Source organism: Phodopus roborovskii, unplaced genomic scaffold (genome assembly GCF_943737965.1).
Source record: "Phodopus roborovskii unplaced genomic scaffold, PHOROB, whole genome shotgun sequence".
Taxonomy (NCBI): domain Eukaryota; kingdom Metazoa; phylum Chordata; class Mammalia; order Rodentia; family Cricetidae; genus Phodopus; species Phodopus roborovskii.
In genome coordinates this window covers 5,649,751-5,665,943 of record NW_026126566.1, presented here as the reverse complement: position 1 = coordinate 5,665,943, position 16,193 = coordinate 5,649,751, and the positions used below count along the sequence as shown (strand labels likewise).

At 41.3% G+C, this 16,193-nt stretch overlaps 1 protein-coding gene across 4 annotated transcripts in view; it reads left to right on the top strand.

Moving 5' to 3' along the window:
- The window catches only part of Sil1 (SIL1 nucleotide exchange factor), a 218,031-nt gene that overhangs the window by 48,496 nt on the left and 153,342 nt on the right, over nucleotides 1-16,193 (top strand). For all 4 annotated transcript variants that reach the window (XM_051202275.1, XM_051202272.1, XM_051202273.1 and 1 more), the window contains exon 2: nucleotides 5,538-5,651. In XM_051202275.1, coding sequence (XP_051058232.1) covers nucleotides 5,547-5,651 — 105 coding nt within the window. In that variant the 5' untranslated portion in view covers nucleotides 5,538-5,546. The remainder of the gene's footprint in view (nucleotides 1-5,537; nucleotides 5,652-16,193) is intronic.

The following is a 16,193-nucleotide window of genomic DNA, read 5'->3' as shown; positions in this document are numbered from 1 at the left end:
GTCGGAAGGGAGCACCTGACTTCGTGTGCACATGCATACATGCATGAACACTGTTACATGAAGAAGGACATGCATGGTTTTGGGGTTTATGTGCTTTCTTTTTTCTTTCTCTCTCTTTCTCCCTTTCTTTCTTTTTTTTTTTTAAGATAGCATCTCAGTCTGTGATCCAGTAGTAGACTGGCCTTGAGCTTGTAGGGATTCTCCTGACTGAGCCTTTCAAGGGCTGCGATTGCATATGTGAGCACCATACCTGGCTATGTTTCCTTTTGCTTTATGTTCTGACAATGCTAGGTCCTTCACATTATCCTGCCTCTTAAGTCAAGGTTGCAGGGATAAGAAAGATAAAAAGCATTTGGAAGCTCTACAGATGTGTCCTCTTGAGACCCATCTCCATGGGCCTCCCTGGCCTCTCTTAATGTGGCAGCCTCTTCCCTTGTTCATTCTTAGCCAGCCTGGCCCCTTTTTATCAACCTGGACATGGGCAGCACCTGCTCAGAACAGTGCAGTTGATGTGAACTCATTCTCGATTTCTCAGTGTGATTGGTGCCCCCAGGAAGCCAGGATACTGGGAGGAACTTGTGTGGCACTCAGCAGTTCCATTTTGTGATAAAAAATGGAGAGGGAGACTGGCAGAAAGCAAAAGCTGTTGCTGCTGGATGAGTGTAGCAGCTATTTTTAGTCCTAAGCGTTTGCTTTTCCGTTTGGCTGTGCTTTTTTAGCACAGTGCTGGTCCAGCAGGGCTGTTTACTTTCAAGGCTGCAGATATCCTTAGGGAAGGTTTCTGTCTGCCCCTAGGGAGACATGGGCTGGCCAGAGGGGTAATAACTTCTGAGAGTGGGTCCAGGCAGAGCTTTGAGTCCATCTTTGGGCAGTAATGTCACAGGACCAGTGAATTGGAGCAAGGTAGAGTGTGTCAGGGATAGCAGAGAGAAATGTACACATCGTACTCTTTGGACATATTCCTCTGTAATTGATTCAGTTACACCACTACCAAGGAAACTGTTGGCTGAGTTGCATCAGGGCTGAGGGTCGTGCATGAAACCTCTTTTTCAAGAGTCTGGGCTAATACATTCCAAGTTCTTCTGAAATTTTTGTTGTGCTTGTTTAATGTTTTTCTTCCTGCCTCTTCTGGATTATGTTCTAGTTTGGGTAAAGTTGCCTTGATGTCTATTCTAGTTTACTGACCAACATTTATTACAAATTTTACTACTACTACTTACACACAGAAGCTCTCTTCCTATTAAATATTAATTCTCTATTCTCCCTTTCCCTCAGTCCCTGGAGATGGATTCTACTTTCTTTCTTCATGATGTCTAGATACTTCTTGACAGTGGAATCATATGTCCTTTTGTGTCTGGCTCGTTTCACTTGATTTAATGTTTGGGGTTTATTTGTGTTGCAGTAGTACCTTTTTTTTTTTTTTTTTCTAGACAGGGATTTCTCTGTGTAGCTTTGTAGCCCAGGCTGGCCTCAAACTCATAGAGTTCTGCCTGCCTCTGCCTCCTGAGTGTTGGGATTAAAGGTGTGTGCCGCCACCTTTCATTTTTATTTATATAACTAAGTAATAGTCCATTGCGTGGGTTTTTTTCCCCCCCTTCAAGACAGGGTTTCTTTGTGTAGCCTTTGGAGCCTGTCCTGGAACTTGCTCTGTAGACCAGTCTGGTCTTGAACTCACAGAGAGCTGCCTGCCTCTGCCTCCGGAGTGCTGGGATTAAGGGTGAGTGCCACCACTGCCCGGATTTTTTTGTTTTGTTTTGTTTTGTTTTTTGAGACAGTTTTTCTGTGTAGTTTTGGGAGCCTGCCTGATTTATTTTGTTTCCAATCACGTGTATGTATGTGTCAGTGTGTGGGTCTGTTGTTCTTTTGCTGCAGCTATTGCCTATGAAACACAAACACGAGACTCAGCGCCCACGTGGAGTTTATTGAGAGAGGAGAAAGAAAGGGGGGTAGCTGGTGGCCAAGTGAAAGCAGGAAAGAGAGAGAGAGAGAGAGAAAGAAAGAGCAAAGAGAACTCAAGAGAGAAAGGCGCTCTTGGTGTGCTTGCTTTAAAAGGGAAACTTGCGCATGCGTGACTGTGTCTCCTGGCAGCCAGGTAAAGCTTGAGCAGCCAGGTAAATCATGACATAGAGAAGGCATGGCCATGAGCGTCCGCCCATCATCAGGGGCGGGGTCAGCAGACTGCTGGTTCCCAACAGGGTCTGTGTACACAAGAGTAGGTGCTTAAAGAGGCCAGAAGATGATATTGAGTTCTTCAAGGCTGGAGCTACAGGTAATTGTTAGCCATATGGCGTAGGTGCTGAGAACTGAAACTGAGGACTATATGCAAGAGCAGTTCATACTTTTTGTTTTGAGACAAGTTCTCACCATGTAACTCTGTTGTCCTGGCATTCACTAAGTAGATCAGGCTGATCTTGAACTTAGAAGGGATGCTCCTACCTCTACTGCTTCAGTGCTAGGATTCACCGTGTCTGGCCAATATATACTCTTGACTTCAAGTCATTTCTCTGGCAGAACACATAACTTAAACTTTATTTATATTTAGTTATTTTAAGTTGGGGTTGGAGAGATGGCTTAGGGGTTAAGAGCATTGACTGTTTTTCCATATGACCTAGGTTTGATTCCTAATGCCCACATGGCAGCTCCTAATTGTCTGTAACTCCAGTCCCAGGGATCTGATGCCCTCTTCTTGGTCTTTGAGGATACTATATGCATGTGGAGTATAGACATACACATGGGCAAAATACCCATACACATTAAAAAATTATGTATGTGTATGGTGTTGGGAGGGCACAGTCATACTATGGTACATGTACGAAGGTTGGAGGACAGTTTTGTGGAATCAATTTTCTCCTATCTTTTTGTGGGTTCTAGGGATCAAACTCAGGTGGTCATACATGTGTGGCAAGTATATTACCTGATGAACCATCTCACTGGCCCTCATGTTTTTTAAAAAACCAAGCTGTGTGACAAAGTAGTCATGATGCTTTTATATTCTCATCAATAGCTATGATGACTTCATGTATAATCCTTACCAATATTTGTTATTTTACTTAAAAACAATGTAACCATCTTTGTTGGCTATGAAGTGATTGTGATGTTCATTTCCATAGTGATTAATAAGATCTTTTCGTGTTCCTAATGGCTATTTGTATGTGTATCCATGCTTGCCTTTCTTCTTTCTTTCTGTCTTTGCATCCTTCCTTCCTCCCTTCCTCCCTCCCTTCCTTCCTTCTTTGCTTCCTTCCTTCTTTCTTGAGAAATGCCTATTTTAGTTTTGTTGTTTTGAATTTTTAATTGTTATTATTTTGGAGAGTACTGAGGATTGATCTTAGGGCCCCAGGCATGCTAAGCAAGCCTACTTTGGCTGAGTTAAACTCTCTGCCCATTTTTAAACTGGGTTGCCTTGTCCTTTTGTTGAAACCCAGAAATTTTTGATAGTGTGAACTTCATTTATAAAAATATGTACATTTATATTATTTATTTGTGTTTATGATTGTGATATGCCATGGTTTGTGTGTGGAGGTCAGAGGACAGCTTGTGAAAATGGATTGTGTCCTACCACATGGGTACTGGGAATTAAGCTCAGGGGGTCAGACTTTGGTGGCAAGTGCCTTGACTGAAGTTTCTTTTTATTTTTTTGATATGCAGTATTTCAGGCATGCTAAGAAAGTGATCTTCCAGTAAGCTAAACCCCAAGCCTTGTTCTAGACATTAAGTTCTTATTATTTAGGTAATTTGAGAATTTTCTTTCTCTCATAATATAGGTTGCCTTTTCATGCTGAATGGTTTTGTGTATGTGTGTATATGTATGTATGTCTGTGTACTCTGGGGGTATGTGTGTGGTGGTAGGAATTAAATGCAGGACCTCATGCATACTAAGCAGATGCTTTTAACTTGGCTATATCACCAACTTTATAATAACATAGTCTTCTGAGATGCAAAGCTTTTTAACTTTGATGATGTCCAGCTTATATTTTTTTGTTGCTTATTCTTTTGGTGTCACCTTTAAGGAACCAGAGTCCAGCATTATGAAGATTGCACCTATGTTTTCTTTGCATAGTTTTACACTTTTAGCCAGGTGTGGAAGTGCATGCCTGTAATCTCAGCACTTGAAAGGTAGAGGCAGGGATGATTGGGTGTTCAGTGTCATCTTCAATTGTATAGTGAGCTTGAAGACAGCCTGGGTTACACAGGACCTTGCCATGATGTGAATTCGAGGCCAGTGAGTTCTAGAACAGCCAGGGCTACACAGAGAAAACCTGTCTCAGGGGAAAAAAACATTTTTTTTAACTTTTAGTTCTGATCCATTTTGAGTGAATCTTTGTATATATTATAAAGGGTCTGGCTTTATTCTTTTGCTTATGGATATGGAATTGTTCCAGCACCGTTTCTTGAAGGGACTTATTCCCATTCTTCTCAAATGAGTAGTTTTGATACTTCTCTTGAAAGTTGGCCATATGTGTGATTATGTCTATGCTCTTATTTCTGTTTCATTAGTCTGTATGGCTATTTTCATGCTAGTACCACTGTAGCACGAGTTCTAATTGGTCTTAATAATAAAAATCCACAGTTAGATATTGGCAAAATTGCTGAAATATCAGAGAGAAAAGAGCAAGTCACAGCCAACTCTTACCTTGTCAGCTCCTCAGCCAAAAGAGACGGAATTCATGTCTCCTCCTACCTTGTATTCCTCTCTGTGCCCAGCCATATCACTTCCTGTGTGTTCCTCCAGACCTCTGTGGTTAACTAGTGGCCAGCTCTGCCCTCTGATCTTCAGGCAAGCTTTATTTGTTAGAGTATAAATAAGCTATCACCACATACTACACTTTGGATTCTTGGAGCTTTGCATTAAGTTTGCAGATTAAAAAAAAAAAAGAGTTGTTTTGGCTTTCTGTGCTCATTAATATTCCATACGAATTTGGGTAAATTTCTCCATTTCTGCAGAAAACACCATGGTGTTTGATAGACATTGCATTGAATTTGTGTATTTTTGTTGTGATTGTCATCTTAACAATACTGTCTCCAATCCATGAATATAGGATGTCTTTTAGTCTTTATGTTTTAAAATTGTTAACATCTACTAATACTTACACTATGATTTGTTTGGTCACTAAAAGTTAGTGCACAAGATTTTGTGACTTGGAAATGTTGAGCTTTGCTAGGTTAGAGGACATTGATGCTAACTGTCATCAGCGCGATAATGGGTATGGTTAAAAGAAGATGGCTACAGTTATTTATATGGACTTGGTCCTGTACCTGTCCACATGCAATACAGATGGTTAATTTCCTTCTCTTCCCACTGTAGCCAGCAATACTTTCCACAAAGCCCAACTCCTACTGATAAGAAAGGAAAGGCCAGTGCTGTTAGAACATACATGTTTCTAATCAGGGCGTAGAGATTTATCTAGTAGTGGTAGAAGGCCTGTTACACTTCTGTGCAGGAAATGTCTGACATTTGTGAAGTAAGTGCTGATATGGGAGTCATGATGATGGGGAATCCTGCACTGACTGTCTGTTTTCTGTGCTTGTCCCCTCAGGCTCTGATTATGGCTCCTCAGCACCTGCCTTCAACTAGGATGGCTCCCCTAGGAGTGCTGCTTGGGCTGCTGGTGACTTCCTGGTTCACTTTCTGTCTCAGTTGTCAGAACTCAGTAAGTTCTTCCTATCGATTGGAGTGTTAGCAGGAGGCTGGGCGAGCTGCCTTGTCTCCAAGACCACTATGAGACCGGCTAGACTTGGAGTCTTTTTTTTTTTATGGAAACGTGGTCTCCTTTTTCTCATTTCTGGTTCCTTTAGTCTGTGTTTAAAAGTCATGGCAGTGCCCCTGTGGGGGAAAATGGCAGTAACAATGATGATAATAAAATAATAATCAGCTTCCTCGAAGCAAGAATTCTCTTAAATGCTTTGTATGCATTCTTATGTAATCATCCCAGCAACTCTGTGAAGTAGGCAACTATAATTACTTTCATTCTGAAAAGGAAGAGACTGAGGGTCAGAATCACACAAGTCATGTGAGAAAGACTTGGGCTGGTGGGGAGGGGGTCAGGATTATCCTGAGGAACTAGATAGCAAGGTGCAGAACACCAGCCCCAAAACAGACGGCTTCTTCGGCCACTTTCTTTGATTTTGTGCTTTTTCTTCTGTCTCCTTTTCTTGTTCTCTGGGGTCTTTCATGGTTAGCCTACACCTCACTGTTTAGAGCTGCAGTGTTATCACTGGTAGATGAGAATGCCCACAGAAGCCTGGTCTGGCGGTAGCATGTAAAAACCCCTACTAGGCCTTCATTTTTCCTGGGTTGTTCTAGCAGTAGACTGCCCTTGACCAGCTCCAAGTATCTCCCTTCCCTACAGTTTTACCTTCCCTGACCATCTTTTCCAACCCCCGAGGGCTCTCAGTAAATGTTGGGTAAAGCTTTGGAACTAGAGGCCCTTGAAGTGCAAATGACAATTGTGATGAATTTAATAAGGATCCAACTCAGCTAAGGTTCACCTCTGGCTCATGGCAAGCTTCCACCTTCTCTCTGAAGTCGTTTGTTTTCTTTCCTTTACCCCCTTTGTGGAGTAGAGAATGTACGGTTAGGAGTCACGAATCCTTTTGAGCCTTTAATGTTTCCCCGACTAAGATCCTGTTGATGCTGGCCTGCCTCCCCTTTCTTTCCTTTTTCTTTTTGGATATTCAAGGACAATGGGGATGGACTCCCAGGATTCCTTGGGATAGGACTAGTTACAGCATGATGTTGGGGCTGTCTCTGACATAGCTTAGTAATAACATTGCTCAGAAAGGTCTTGAGGGATCAGTAATGTGTCCTCTTCTCAACTTACGGTTCAAGAGGATCCCTGTGTTCCCTGTTGAGAGCTTTGGCAGATGCACAATTAACAAAGCGTGCTGGTGAATTTACTTAAGGGCTGTGTGTTAGCAAGTCCCTTTGGATAATAGATGAGCTTTCAGAACCATAATTATTCTGGCCCATTTATATTAGCTCTATTGAATCTAGTCTCAGAAAAATGTTAATACTGACTTTCTTTGGGAGAAGCCGGTATGTCTGTCATACTCTCTCATCCTGTGCTAAGAACAGTAGGAGTTAAAGCATCTTTTCCCTCATACCATAAAAGTGCTGTCCTGATGGCATTTAAAATCTGAGTTATGCAGTAGCCACCTTCTCAGTATCCTAAATGGAGCAAGGTACTTAGGATCCTTTCTTCAGAGCCTGGGGTCCAAGCAAGTGTTCTTGACAACCTGGAATTGTCCTGTGTGAAGGCGTTTGTGCTGCTTAATGCCTACCCAGGACAGGGTATCTATGTGTGTCAGTATGATCTGGGGACATTTTCTCTGGTGTGATAGTTAATATTCACTGTCACCTTGACGGGACTGAGAGTCACCCAGGAGACAAATGTCTGTGAAAGAGTTTCTAGATTGGGTTAATTGAGGTATGAAGACCCACTCTTTTGGTAACACCATTCTGTGAGTTGGGGTCCTGGACTACATAGAGAGAAAAAATCAAACTGTACCAGCATTCATTTCTCTCTGCTTCCTGACTGAGGATGCAGTAAAACAAGGCACCTTAAGCTCTTACTGCATGCCTTCCCCCATGTGGGCACTGACCACACCTCCCTTAAGACGCTAGTCAGAAGGAATCCTTCCTTCTCTAAGTAGGTATTTTGTTACAACAACCAGATTGAGATGCCACATCTTAAGAGGGATATAAGGACTAAAGCACTGTGGCTATGGGCACCTGTCTTCAAAACAGTGAGTAAGTTGGGGAAGTTGTGGAGCTTAGTGAACAGAGTACAAGGCCTTATGTTCCCTTTTGTCTGTCTCATTGACAGCGTGACCATTCCTCATCTGAGAGACTGGCTGCTATCTCCTTTTCAAAAACTTGTTGTAGAGTAAATGTGGTTAAATAGACAAATAGCATTGTCACTAACACAATATGGCCAATATATACTGATACTATTTTTAGTATGGTGATGGTTGCTCCAGTGGTTAATTTTTTGGGCAGGATCCTAATATGCTACCATAGAAGTCTTTCTATGTCATGGTGTTGACATTATAACCACAACTCTCATCTTAAAGGGGATAAGAGATAGTTTTTTGGGAACCATTTTGAGTGACCATGGCCTGGGAACATAGATTTTGGTTACCCCAAATTCTATGTTCCAACATGGAAGCAGTTTCACAAAGTTTTTACAGGTCATAAATCAAGGCAAGTTTAATATATTGGTGGGTTTATCAGAGATGAAGTTACATTGAGATGGGTAAATCTTACAGCTATAAGATGCTATCTACTCTCAGCTTTTTTAGATTTGTAGAAGCTAGTTGTCTGCTAATCAATAGACTCTAAAAGGTTTTTATTATCATAAGATGTTAGTTCTGATGTGTGGGGGTGTAGGGTAGGGAGCAAGGCATGGCTGTTCTAGAGGGCTAGAACTAGCCCAAAATAAGGTCATTAGCCTCTGGACCTGGATGTTCCAACCTCTCCACAGCACTGAAATTCTAATCAATCCATCAGTCTCTGTAAACATAGATTTCTTTTGGGAATGTTTGCTCACAACCAGATGCAGCTTTTCTTTCTTTCTTTTTTAAGATTTATTTATTTATTATGCATACAGTGTCCTGCCTGCATGTGTGCCTGCAGGCCAGAAGAGGGCACTGGATCTTATTACAGATGGTTGTGAGCCACCTTGTAGTTGGTGGGAATTGAACTCAGGACCTCTGGAAGGGCAGCCAGTGCTCTTAACCGCTGAGTAACCACTGAGCCTTTTTTGTTTTTTTCCCCCCCAAGACAGGGTTTCTGTGTGTAACAGCCCTAACTATCCTGGAACTTGCTCTGTAGACCAGGCTGACCTCAAACCCAGAGAGATCCTCCTGCCTCTGCCTCTCGAGTGCTGGGATTAAAGGGGTGTCTTTTAAGACTGTCATACTCATCTACAAGCTCTACAAAGTGCGGTTTGGTAACCTGTTTGTTAGCTAATGCCTTATCTGGGATTTCTTGCTAGTCAGTTGAGAGGACATTCATCTTTGGTAAGGAGGAGAGTGTTAGGGACTATCGTGGAAAGGCGCCTTGAGAAGCCAGCTGTGAGTGCACAGGAGCACACAAGATTTACTTTAGAGTTGACCAAGGGCAGCCTGTCTCTCTTAGTTAGGACACTGTTTTGCTTGTTTCTTTCCTCTAGAACTGTGGTTGTCTCACCTGGCCTGTGAACATTTCTGCTTGGGAAGAAGGATGTGCTGGTAGACGTATTAATCTATCTCATTGTGTCAGCTTTATTTTCTCAGAATTGAGGGTACAACCATTGATTAAGACATTTGAGTCTGATTTCACACATGGGTTTTGGAGCCAAAACTAAATATTTGCTCTGCTTCTCCAGGCAGTATGATTATGAATAGGCCATATACTTCACCTCGTCTGTAAGTGGGAATAGTCTGTGCTTTCCAAGGGGCTCAGGTGAGTTGAATCTTGGAAAGCCTTTGGCCAGGGCCCAATTCATGATCATTATAACCCATCCTAATGATGCTGTTTCTCCATCAAGTCTCTTCTGGAACTCTCCCTTTGAATGATTGTTCAGTCTGTGGGATGTTGATGTGACTGCTTTCTGTGATTCTGAATCTTTGATCTTTGAGAATAGCCAGATAAGACTGGGGAAAATGTCTAGTCACTCAGAGTCAGATCTGGTGAACAGAGAGAACAGATTGAACATGAGAGCACCAATTTTGTATCATTTTTCACTAAAATTTGAGGTATCTTAAAATCTGATTCAAAAATGATACTAAGAGATGATGTAATGTTAAGCAAAAAGGATTGTTGAAAATGTTAAGTCTCCCTAGTACTTAAAGCATGTTGTTTCTTCTTTGGATGTATTTTTGTTCTTATCAATGCAGTAATTATAAATGCAATGTGTAATGACCAGATTAGGTAATTGCCCTATTTCTAACCTGAAGTGTTTATCACTTATTCATGTCAAGAACATCATCAAACTCTACTAGTTATTTTGAAATATCCAGTAACTGTTGTGAAACATATTTATCTTACTGTGTGCTAGAACTTCTATCTAACAGCACCTGTATCCACTCATCATCTCTGCATCCCAAGTGTCCATCTTTGTTTCCTATCATGAAAGTAACTATTTGTCTTCAATGTGTTTAAGAACATGTGGTCTTTCTGTTTGGTCTTGGTATGTAGCTTTGGTGGCTACCTTGGGTTTGCTTCCGGGTGGATGCCACATAAAAGATGTAATAGCTCTTCTGTGCCTAGCTTACATTACTTAGTGCAGTGCCCTCTAGTCAGTCCCATCGTGCTGCTGAAGACTTGTCTGTTGTATATGTATCCTCTTTTCTTTACTGTTGACCACTGATGGGTACCTGGGTTTGTCTGTATCTTAGGGATTGTCAATAGTGCAGTTACTTCTTTGTCATACTGATTTCACTTCCTCCAAGTATATGATCATTAGCATGATTGATAGACCCCATGTCAATTCTATTTCCAGTTTTTCTGAAGAATCCATAATGTTTTTTGTTGTAATGACTACACTAATTTATATTTCTACAGTGTGTAAAAATTCCTCTTTTCTACATTCTCACAAGCATCTTTTGTGTATGTGTATTTTTCATAGCAGCCATTCTAACTCAGTAGGATGACAACTCATTGTGGTTTGATTTGTATTCTGCTGCTGCTATTGCTGTGAAGACACAATGACTAAGACAACTTATAAAAGAGTCTATTGGGAGCTTACAGTTTGAGAGGGTTAAGAGACCATGGCAGGAAGCATGGCAGTGTACAGGCAGATACTTTGCAGGAGCAGCAATTGATGGTTTACATCTTGATCCACAGACACACACACACACACACACACATATACACACAGAGGGAGAGGGAGAGGGAGAGGTCTTAGTCACTATTGTATTGCTGTGAAAATACACCACGTCCATGGCAACTGTTATAAAACATTTAAACTGGAGCTTACTATTTCAGAGAGTTAAGGCCATTATCATCATGGGTGGGAGCATGGTAACACACATGGAGCTGGAGCAATAGCTAAGAGCTACACCCTGATCCACAGGCAGAGGAAGAGATCACCCCCAGTGACACATTTCCCCAACAAAGCCACACTTCCTTAGCCTGATGACTAATTACTCAACTACATTAGCCTCTGGGGACCATACACATTCAAACCCACAGACACAGACAGACAGACAGTCAGACAGACAGACAGACAGACAGACAGACACACACACACACACACACACACACACACACACACACACACACACACACACAAAGAATGGTTTGGGTAAAATTAAATCCTGCCCTCTGACACACCTCTTCCAACAAGGTCACACCTCCAACTGGGGACCAAGCATTCCAACATAAGAGTCTGTGGTCATTTTCATTCTTAGCAGCACAGTGATGCAGAATGGGTTTTCATAGGTGTGTTAGCCGTGTCTATCCAGGGCTTTATGCATGCACAGCAGGCAGGTGCTCTGTTCTTGAGCTTTCCCTTTAGTCCAGTGACTCCAGGAACACCCATCCCCTCTTTATTTCTTTCCTGCTCAGTGCTGGGGATGAAACCTAGGGTCCTTCTGTTATGATGTGCAGGTGAGGGACAAATAAGCCATGCAGACAGAACTTAAGAGGGAAGTAAGTTTTATTGAGGGAAGGGAAAGGAGGACGGGAAGGGAGGGGAGTAAGGAGAGAGAGAGAGAGGGGGGGGGGGTCTGTCTCTTCAGAGGAATGAGAGCAGATTTTCTCTCTTAAAGGGACCTTTGCACCTGCATACAGTCAGGGTGCTGCTTGCCATGCACCCCAAGGGACAGGGCCAAGTATTCTACCATACAGTAACATCCTAGTTCCATTTGTTCACTAATTTTTTTTTCCCGGTTGATTTGTTTAGTATTCTTAATACATTCTTGTTAATAATCCCTTGGTGGCTAAGAATCTTGCAAATATTTTTCTCCAACTTTCTCATTTTTTATTATTATTGCATGCATGAGGGCAGCTCAGTTGGTCCTTTGTATGGGTTCTAGGAGTCAAACTCAGATCATTAGGTTTTATGCTACAAGTGCTTTAATAATTGGGGTATTTTTCTGGTTCTATTTCTCTCATTCTTGAAATTGTGTGTTCTAAGGTGCTGCTGTTTGATGTAATATCAGTGGTAGAGTTTTGTGGTTTGGAATCATATAAAATGCAAAATCCCTTTGCTAAGACCAGTGTCTTAATGCATTTCTCCTGTGGTTTTGTTTATAGTTTCTTTGGAGTTTATTTTCCCTCTCTCCCTGCTTCCCTTCCTCCCCTCTCTCTTTCCCTCCCTTTGTCTCCTTTTTTTAGTGAGGTCTCCTGTAGCCTGGCTGTTTTTTTTTTTTTTCTAACTCCTTGTCTAGCCGAGGATGACCTTGAACTTTTGGTCTTCCTGCCTCTACCTCATTAGTGCTGGGATTACATGTATGCTCTACCACGTCTGGTGTATGTGGGGATAGGGATTGAACCCAGGCCATTCTAGATAATACCATACATGCTAGATAATCACTGTTAACTGAGATGCATCCCAGCTCTCACCAGTTTTGGGGGGGGGTTGTTTTTTGCTCAGAATTGATGTTTTTCTGTCGTTTTAGTGGCTGCAAATGAATCTACTGCTATTTTAATTATTGTTTTCTGCCCCAGGACTGTAAAGTCAGTGCCTTGCCTGCCATGCAGGCTGTACCCTGGTGGGGTTTCTGATCCTTGCCTGGGGCTCTGCTGTGGCCAGGATATGTATGTAGGTTTAAATTAAATCTCTATCATTCTGTTTATCAATAAGACGTGGGAGTCAAAAAATCTGGGGCAAAAACCTGCTAGCTCAGAGAGGTTGAGAATCAACTAGCTGACCTTGCTTTTTGGATGGATATACCTGGAGAGACCCTTCTTTTCCTTGTCCCAGAACCAAAAGGAAGCTCTCAACTCTAGTCCCTGCCCTTTTCTTCCTGTGTGTCTTCTCCATCCATATTGCTGGCTTCTCAATGGCCAATTCTAGTCAGCTAGAGCTGGCTCTGCCCTGGATTCAAGATAAACTTTATTGACAGTCTGGAGTGTCACAGTGTGACCTGTTCCACAACACAACACGGGGTTGTGCTGATTGTTGTTTTTGTTGTTCAAACCCAAATTTGCCTTTTTTTTTTTTTTTTTTTTTTTTGAGACAGGGTTTCTCTGTTTAGTTCTAGCTGCCTTGGAGCTCACTGTGTATATCAGGCTGGTCTCACACTTAGAGATGCACTGGCCTCTGCCTCCCAAGTGCTAGGATTAAAGGTGTGCATCACCACTGACAACTAAGTTCCACACAAAGTTTTGCAATTTGTTTGTTTTTGTGTGTAAATGTGTGGGGCCATGTGTATTTCATAATGTGTGGAAATCAGAGGAATACTTGTAGGAGTCAGTTCCCTCCACCATTTGAGTGGGGACTGAGTTCCTGTTTAAGGCTTTGTGATGAGCCAGCCCAAATTAGCAGTCTTTTTAAGTTCTGTAAAATTACATCAGCTCTGTAGATCACTTTGGGTACTGTGGACATTTTGACATCAATAAGTTTGATCCATAATTATGAGATGACTTTCTATTTTCCTGGGAGGCGAGGTTCACTTTCTTTTATTGGTATTTATAATTTTCATTGTAGAGACTGCACTTCCTTGGCTAGGTTTATTCCCCCTGCCCCTCTCTCTGCATTATTTTATGAATAGGATTTCTTTCTTTGCAGTTTTGTTGTTGATATATTACAGAGGTATTTGGTTTTGTCTGTTGACTTCATATCCTATAAGTTTATTGAATTTGTTTCTCAGTTCTAGTGGTGTGTGAGTGTGTGATACTATTAAGTTTTCTTACCAAGAAAACAGGGGTAATTTGACCTCTTTCTTGGTTTGATGTTCTTTATTTTTCTTCATCCTTGCTATGTTCTAGATTTGAGAGGAAACAATTTCAACTTTCTGCTGTAGCATCCTATTAACTGTGGGTTTTCTGTGAGGAAATCTCCTCCTTCTAGACCTAGTTGTTTTAGTTTTTGAGTCATAAGCACCACTGAATATTAGTAAATGCTTATTCTATATCTGTTTAGATGCTCATGTGGTTTTTGTCCTCAGTTTTGTTGATGAGATTATGTTTATTGATTTATGTGGGTTGAGCCATGCTTGTACCTGTGGAATAAATCTTGCTTGGTAACTCCCCTGGGAAATCATTTTTCTCTTCCACTGTGAGATCTGGTGATCTAACTCAGGTCATCAGGCTTGTGGGGCAAGTGTTTTACTCAATGAACAATCCCAATAGCCATGTAGGTTTAAAAAAAAAAAAAAAAGAAAAAGAAAAAAGAAGAAAAGGCTGAGTCATCTCTCCAGCCTGAGTTTTTAAATTTTTTTATTTATTTTTTATTTTTTGGTAGACTGTTGTATTTGATTTGCTATCATTTTGTTAAGAATTTCTGCATTTATGTCATCACGTATGTTGGTCTCTAGTTTCATTGGATTGTTGTGTTCTTATCTAGTTTTGACATTTAAAATAATGCTGGCCTCATAGAATGAGTTAGGGATGACTCTGAACCAGACAATTCTTCAGAGTAGTTTGATAATTGGTTTTAGTTTATTGAAGGTTTGGTAACCTACACTGTGGAGCTTTTTGATCCTATACTTGTCTTCGATGGTCAAGTTTATAGTACTGATTCAGTGTCTTTTTTTTTTTATTGGTCTGTTCACTTTCTGTGTCCTGTTCAGATTTATAGTTTGTGTGTCTAGAAATTGATCCATTTCTTCTAGAGCTTCTAATATTTAGTATTTAGTTGTGCATAATAGTACTTATATTTCTGTAGTAGTGTGTTGTAAATCTCCCTTTTTAACCTCTCATTGTGTTTTTCTCTTTTTTCATTGTATTATGTTTGCTATGCACATGTTTCCTCATAGAGAAAAAGGAGGAAATTGTAGAAAGAAATAGTATTTTGAATGACGATTCCAGGGACTTTGGATCCATTATCACAGGAATGGCCTGGTGAAGTAACTGTGGTAATAGGAGCATGCACTAGGGGCTCTTGACATTGTGGTGGACTAGGAAGTGGAAAGGGAGGGGGACGGCATCCAGAATCTATAGTCTTCAGTGGTCATTTCTTAGTGACCTGTTCATTTTAGTAGAAACCTCATCTCATAGTTTCTTGAGCCTCCAAAACAGTTCCACAATGAGCTAGTGAAAAGATGCTCAAGTCATGAGCTTGGGGAGGAAACTTAAGATCAAACTGTAAGTTTGTGATTAGTCTAGCTGCTCTGTCTGTTTTGTTTATCTTAAAGAACGCCAACCCTCCACAGCTGGTCATTGTTAGTATTCAGGCATCTGTACTGGCCTGTCCTTGGGGTTCTGCCAGGATATGCCCTCAGCTGCAGCCACTAAGAGCACCACCTGTGCACATTTACTCTGTTCCCTTTTAAAAGGACACTGCCCACCTCCCATCCCCTCCTCTCCCCTTTTCTCTCCCTGCCTGTTCCCATCTCTCTCTTTTCTCCCCACTCTTCTTTCCTGCTGCTCTCATCCCCAGAGACTGGTCTCCTCCCTCCCCTTTCTATGATCCCTTTCCCCTAATTAAAAAAACAAACCCTCAGCTTGAACCCTGTCTCATGGCATCTTTCGAGCACTACTTTTCTTAAATTACAACGGCCTTAGTGGCATGCTTCTATACTCTCTGCTCTTGGGAGGCTGAAGTAGGAGGACCAGGAATTCAAATGCTTCATAGTGAGTCCACTACCAGCTTGGGCTACATGAGATTAAGTCTCATAAAACCAAGCACAACTCTTCTTACTGGTCCTTTATTTTTTCTGTCTGTATCTTTGGTCTGCTCTTGTTTTCCCTATGTTTTACCACCAGTTGTTTCTTTCTGTCCCTTGAATTGCACTGTTACATTGTGGAAGTCTTTTTCAAATGTGAGCAGGTGTTGCTGTAAACCTTTCAGTATTGCCTACTCTGTCACAAGGTTTTGTTATATCATGGTTTGGTTTTCATAAGTTTTGTTACTTAGTTTTTTGACATAGCTTCTTGAGTAGCCTTGCAATCACTGTATAGTTGAGGATCTTGATGTACTGGTCATCCTGACCCTGACGATTACAGGTGTTCATCACTACACTTGGCACAGAGGAAATTTGGTTAAAAAAGTCATTTAAAAGAATATTAATCTCCTATGCATTTCTATACTTTCTTAAAATTT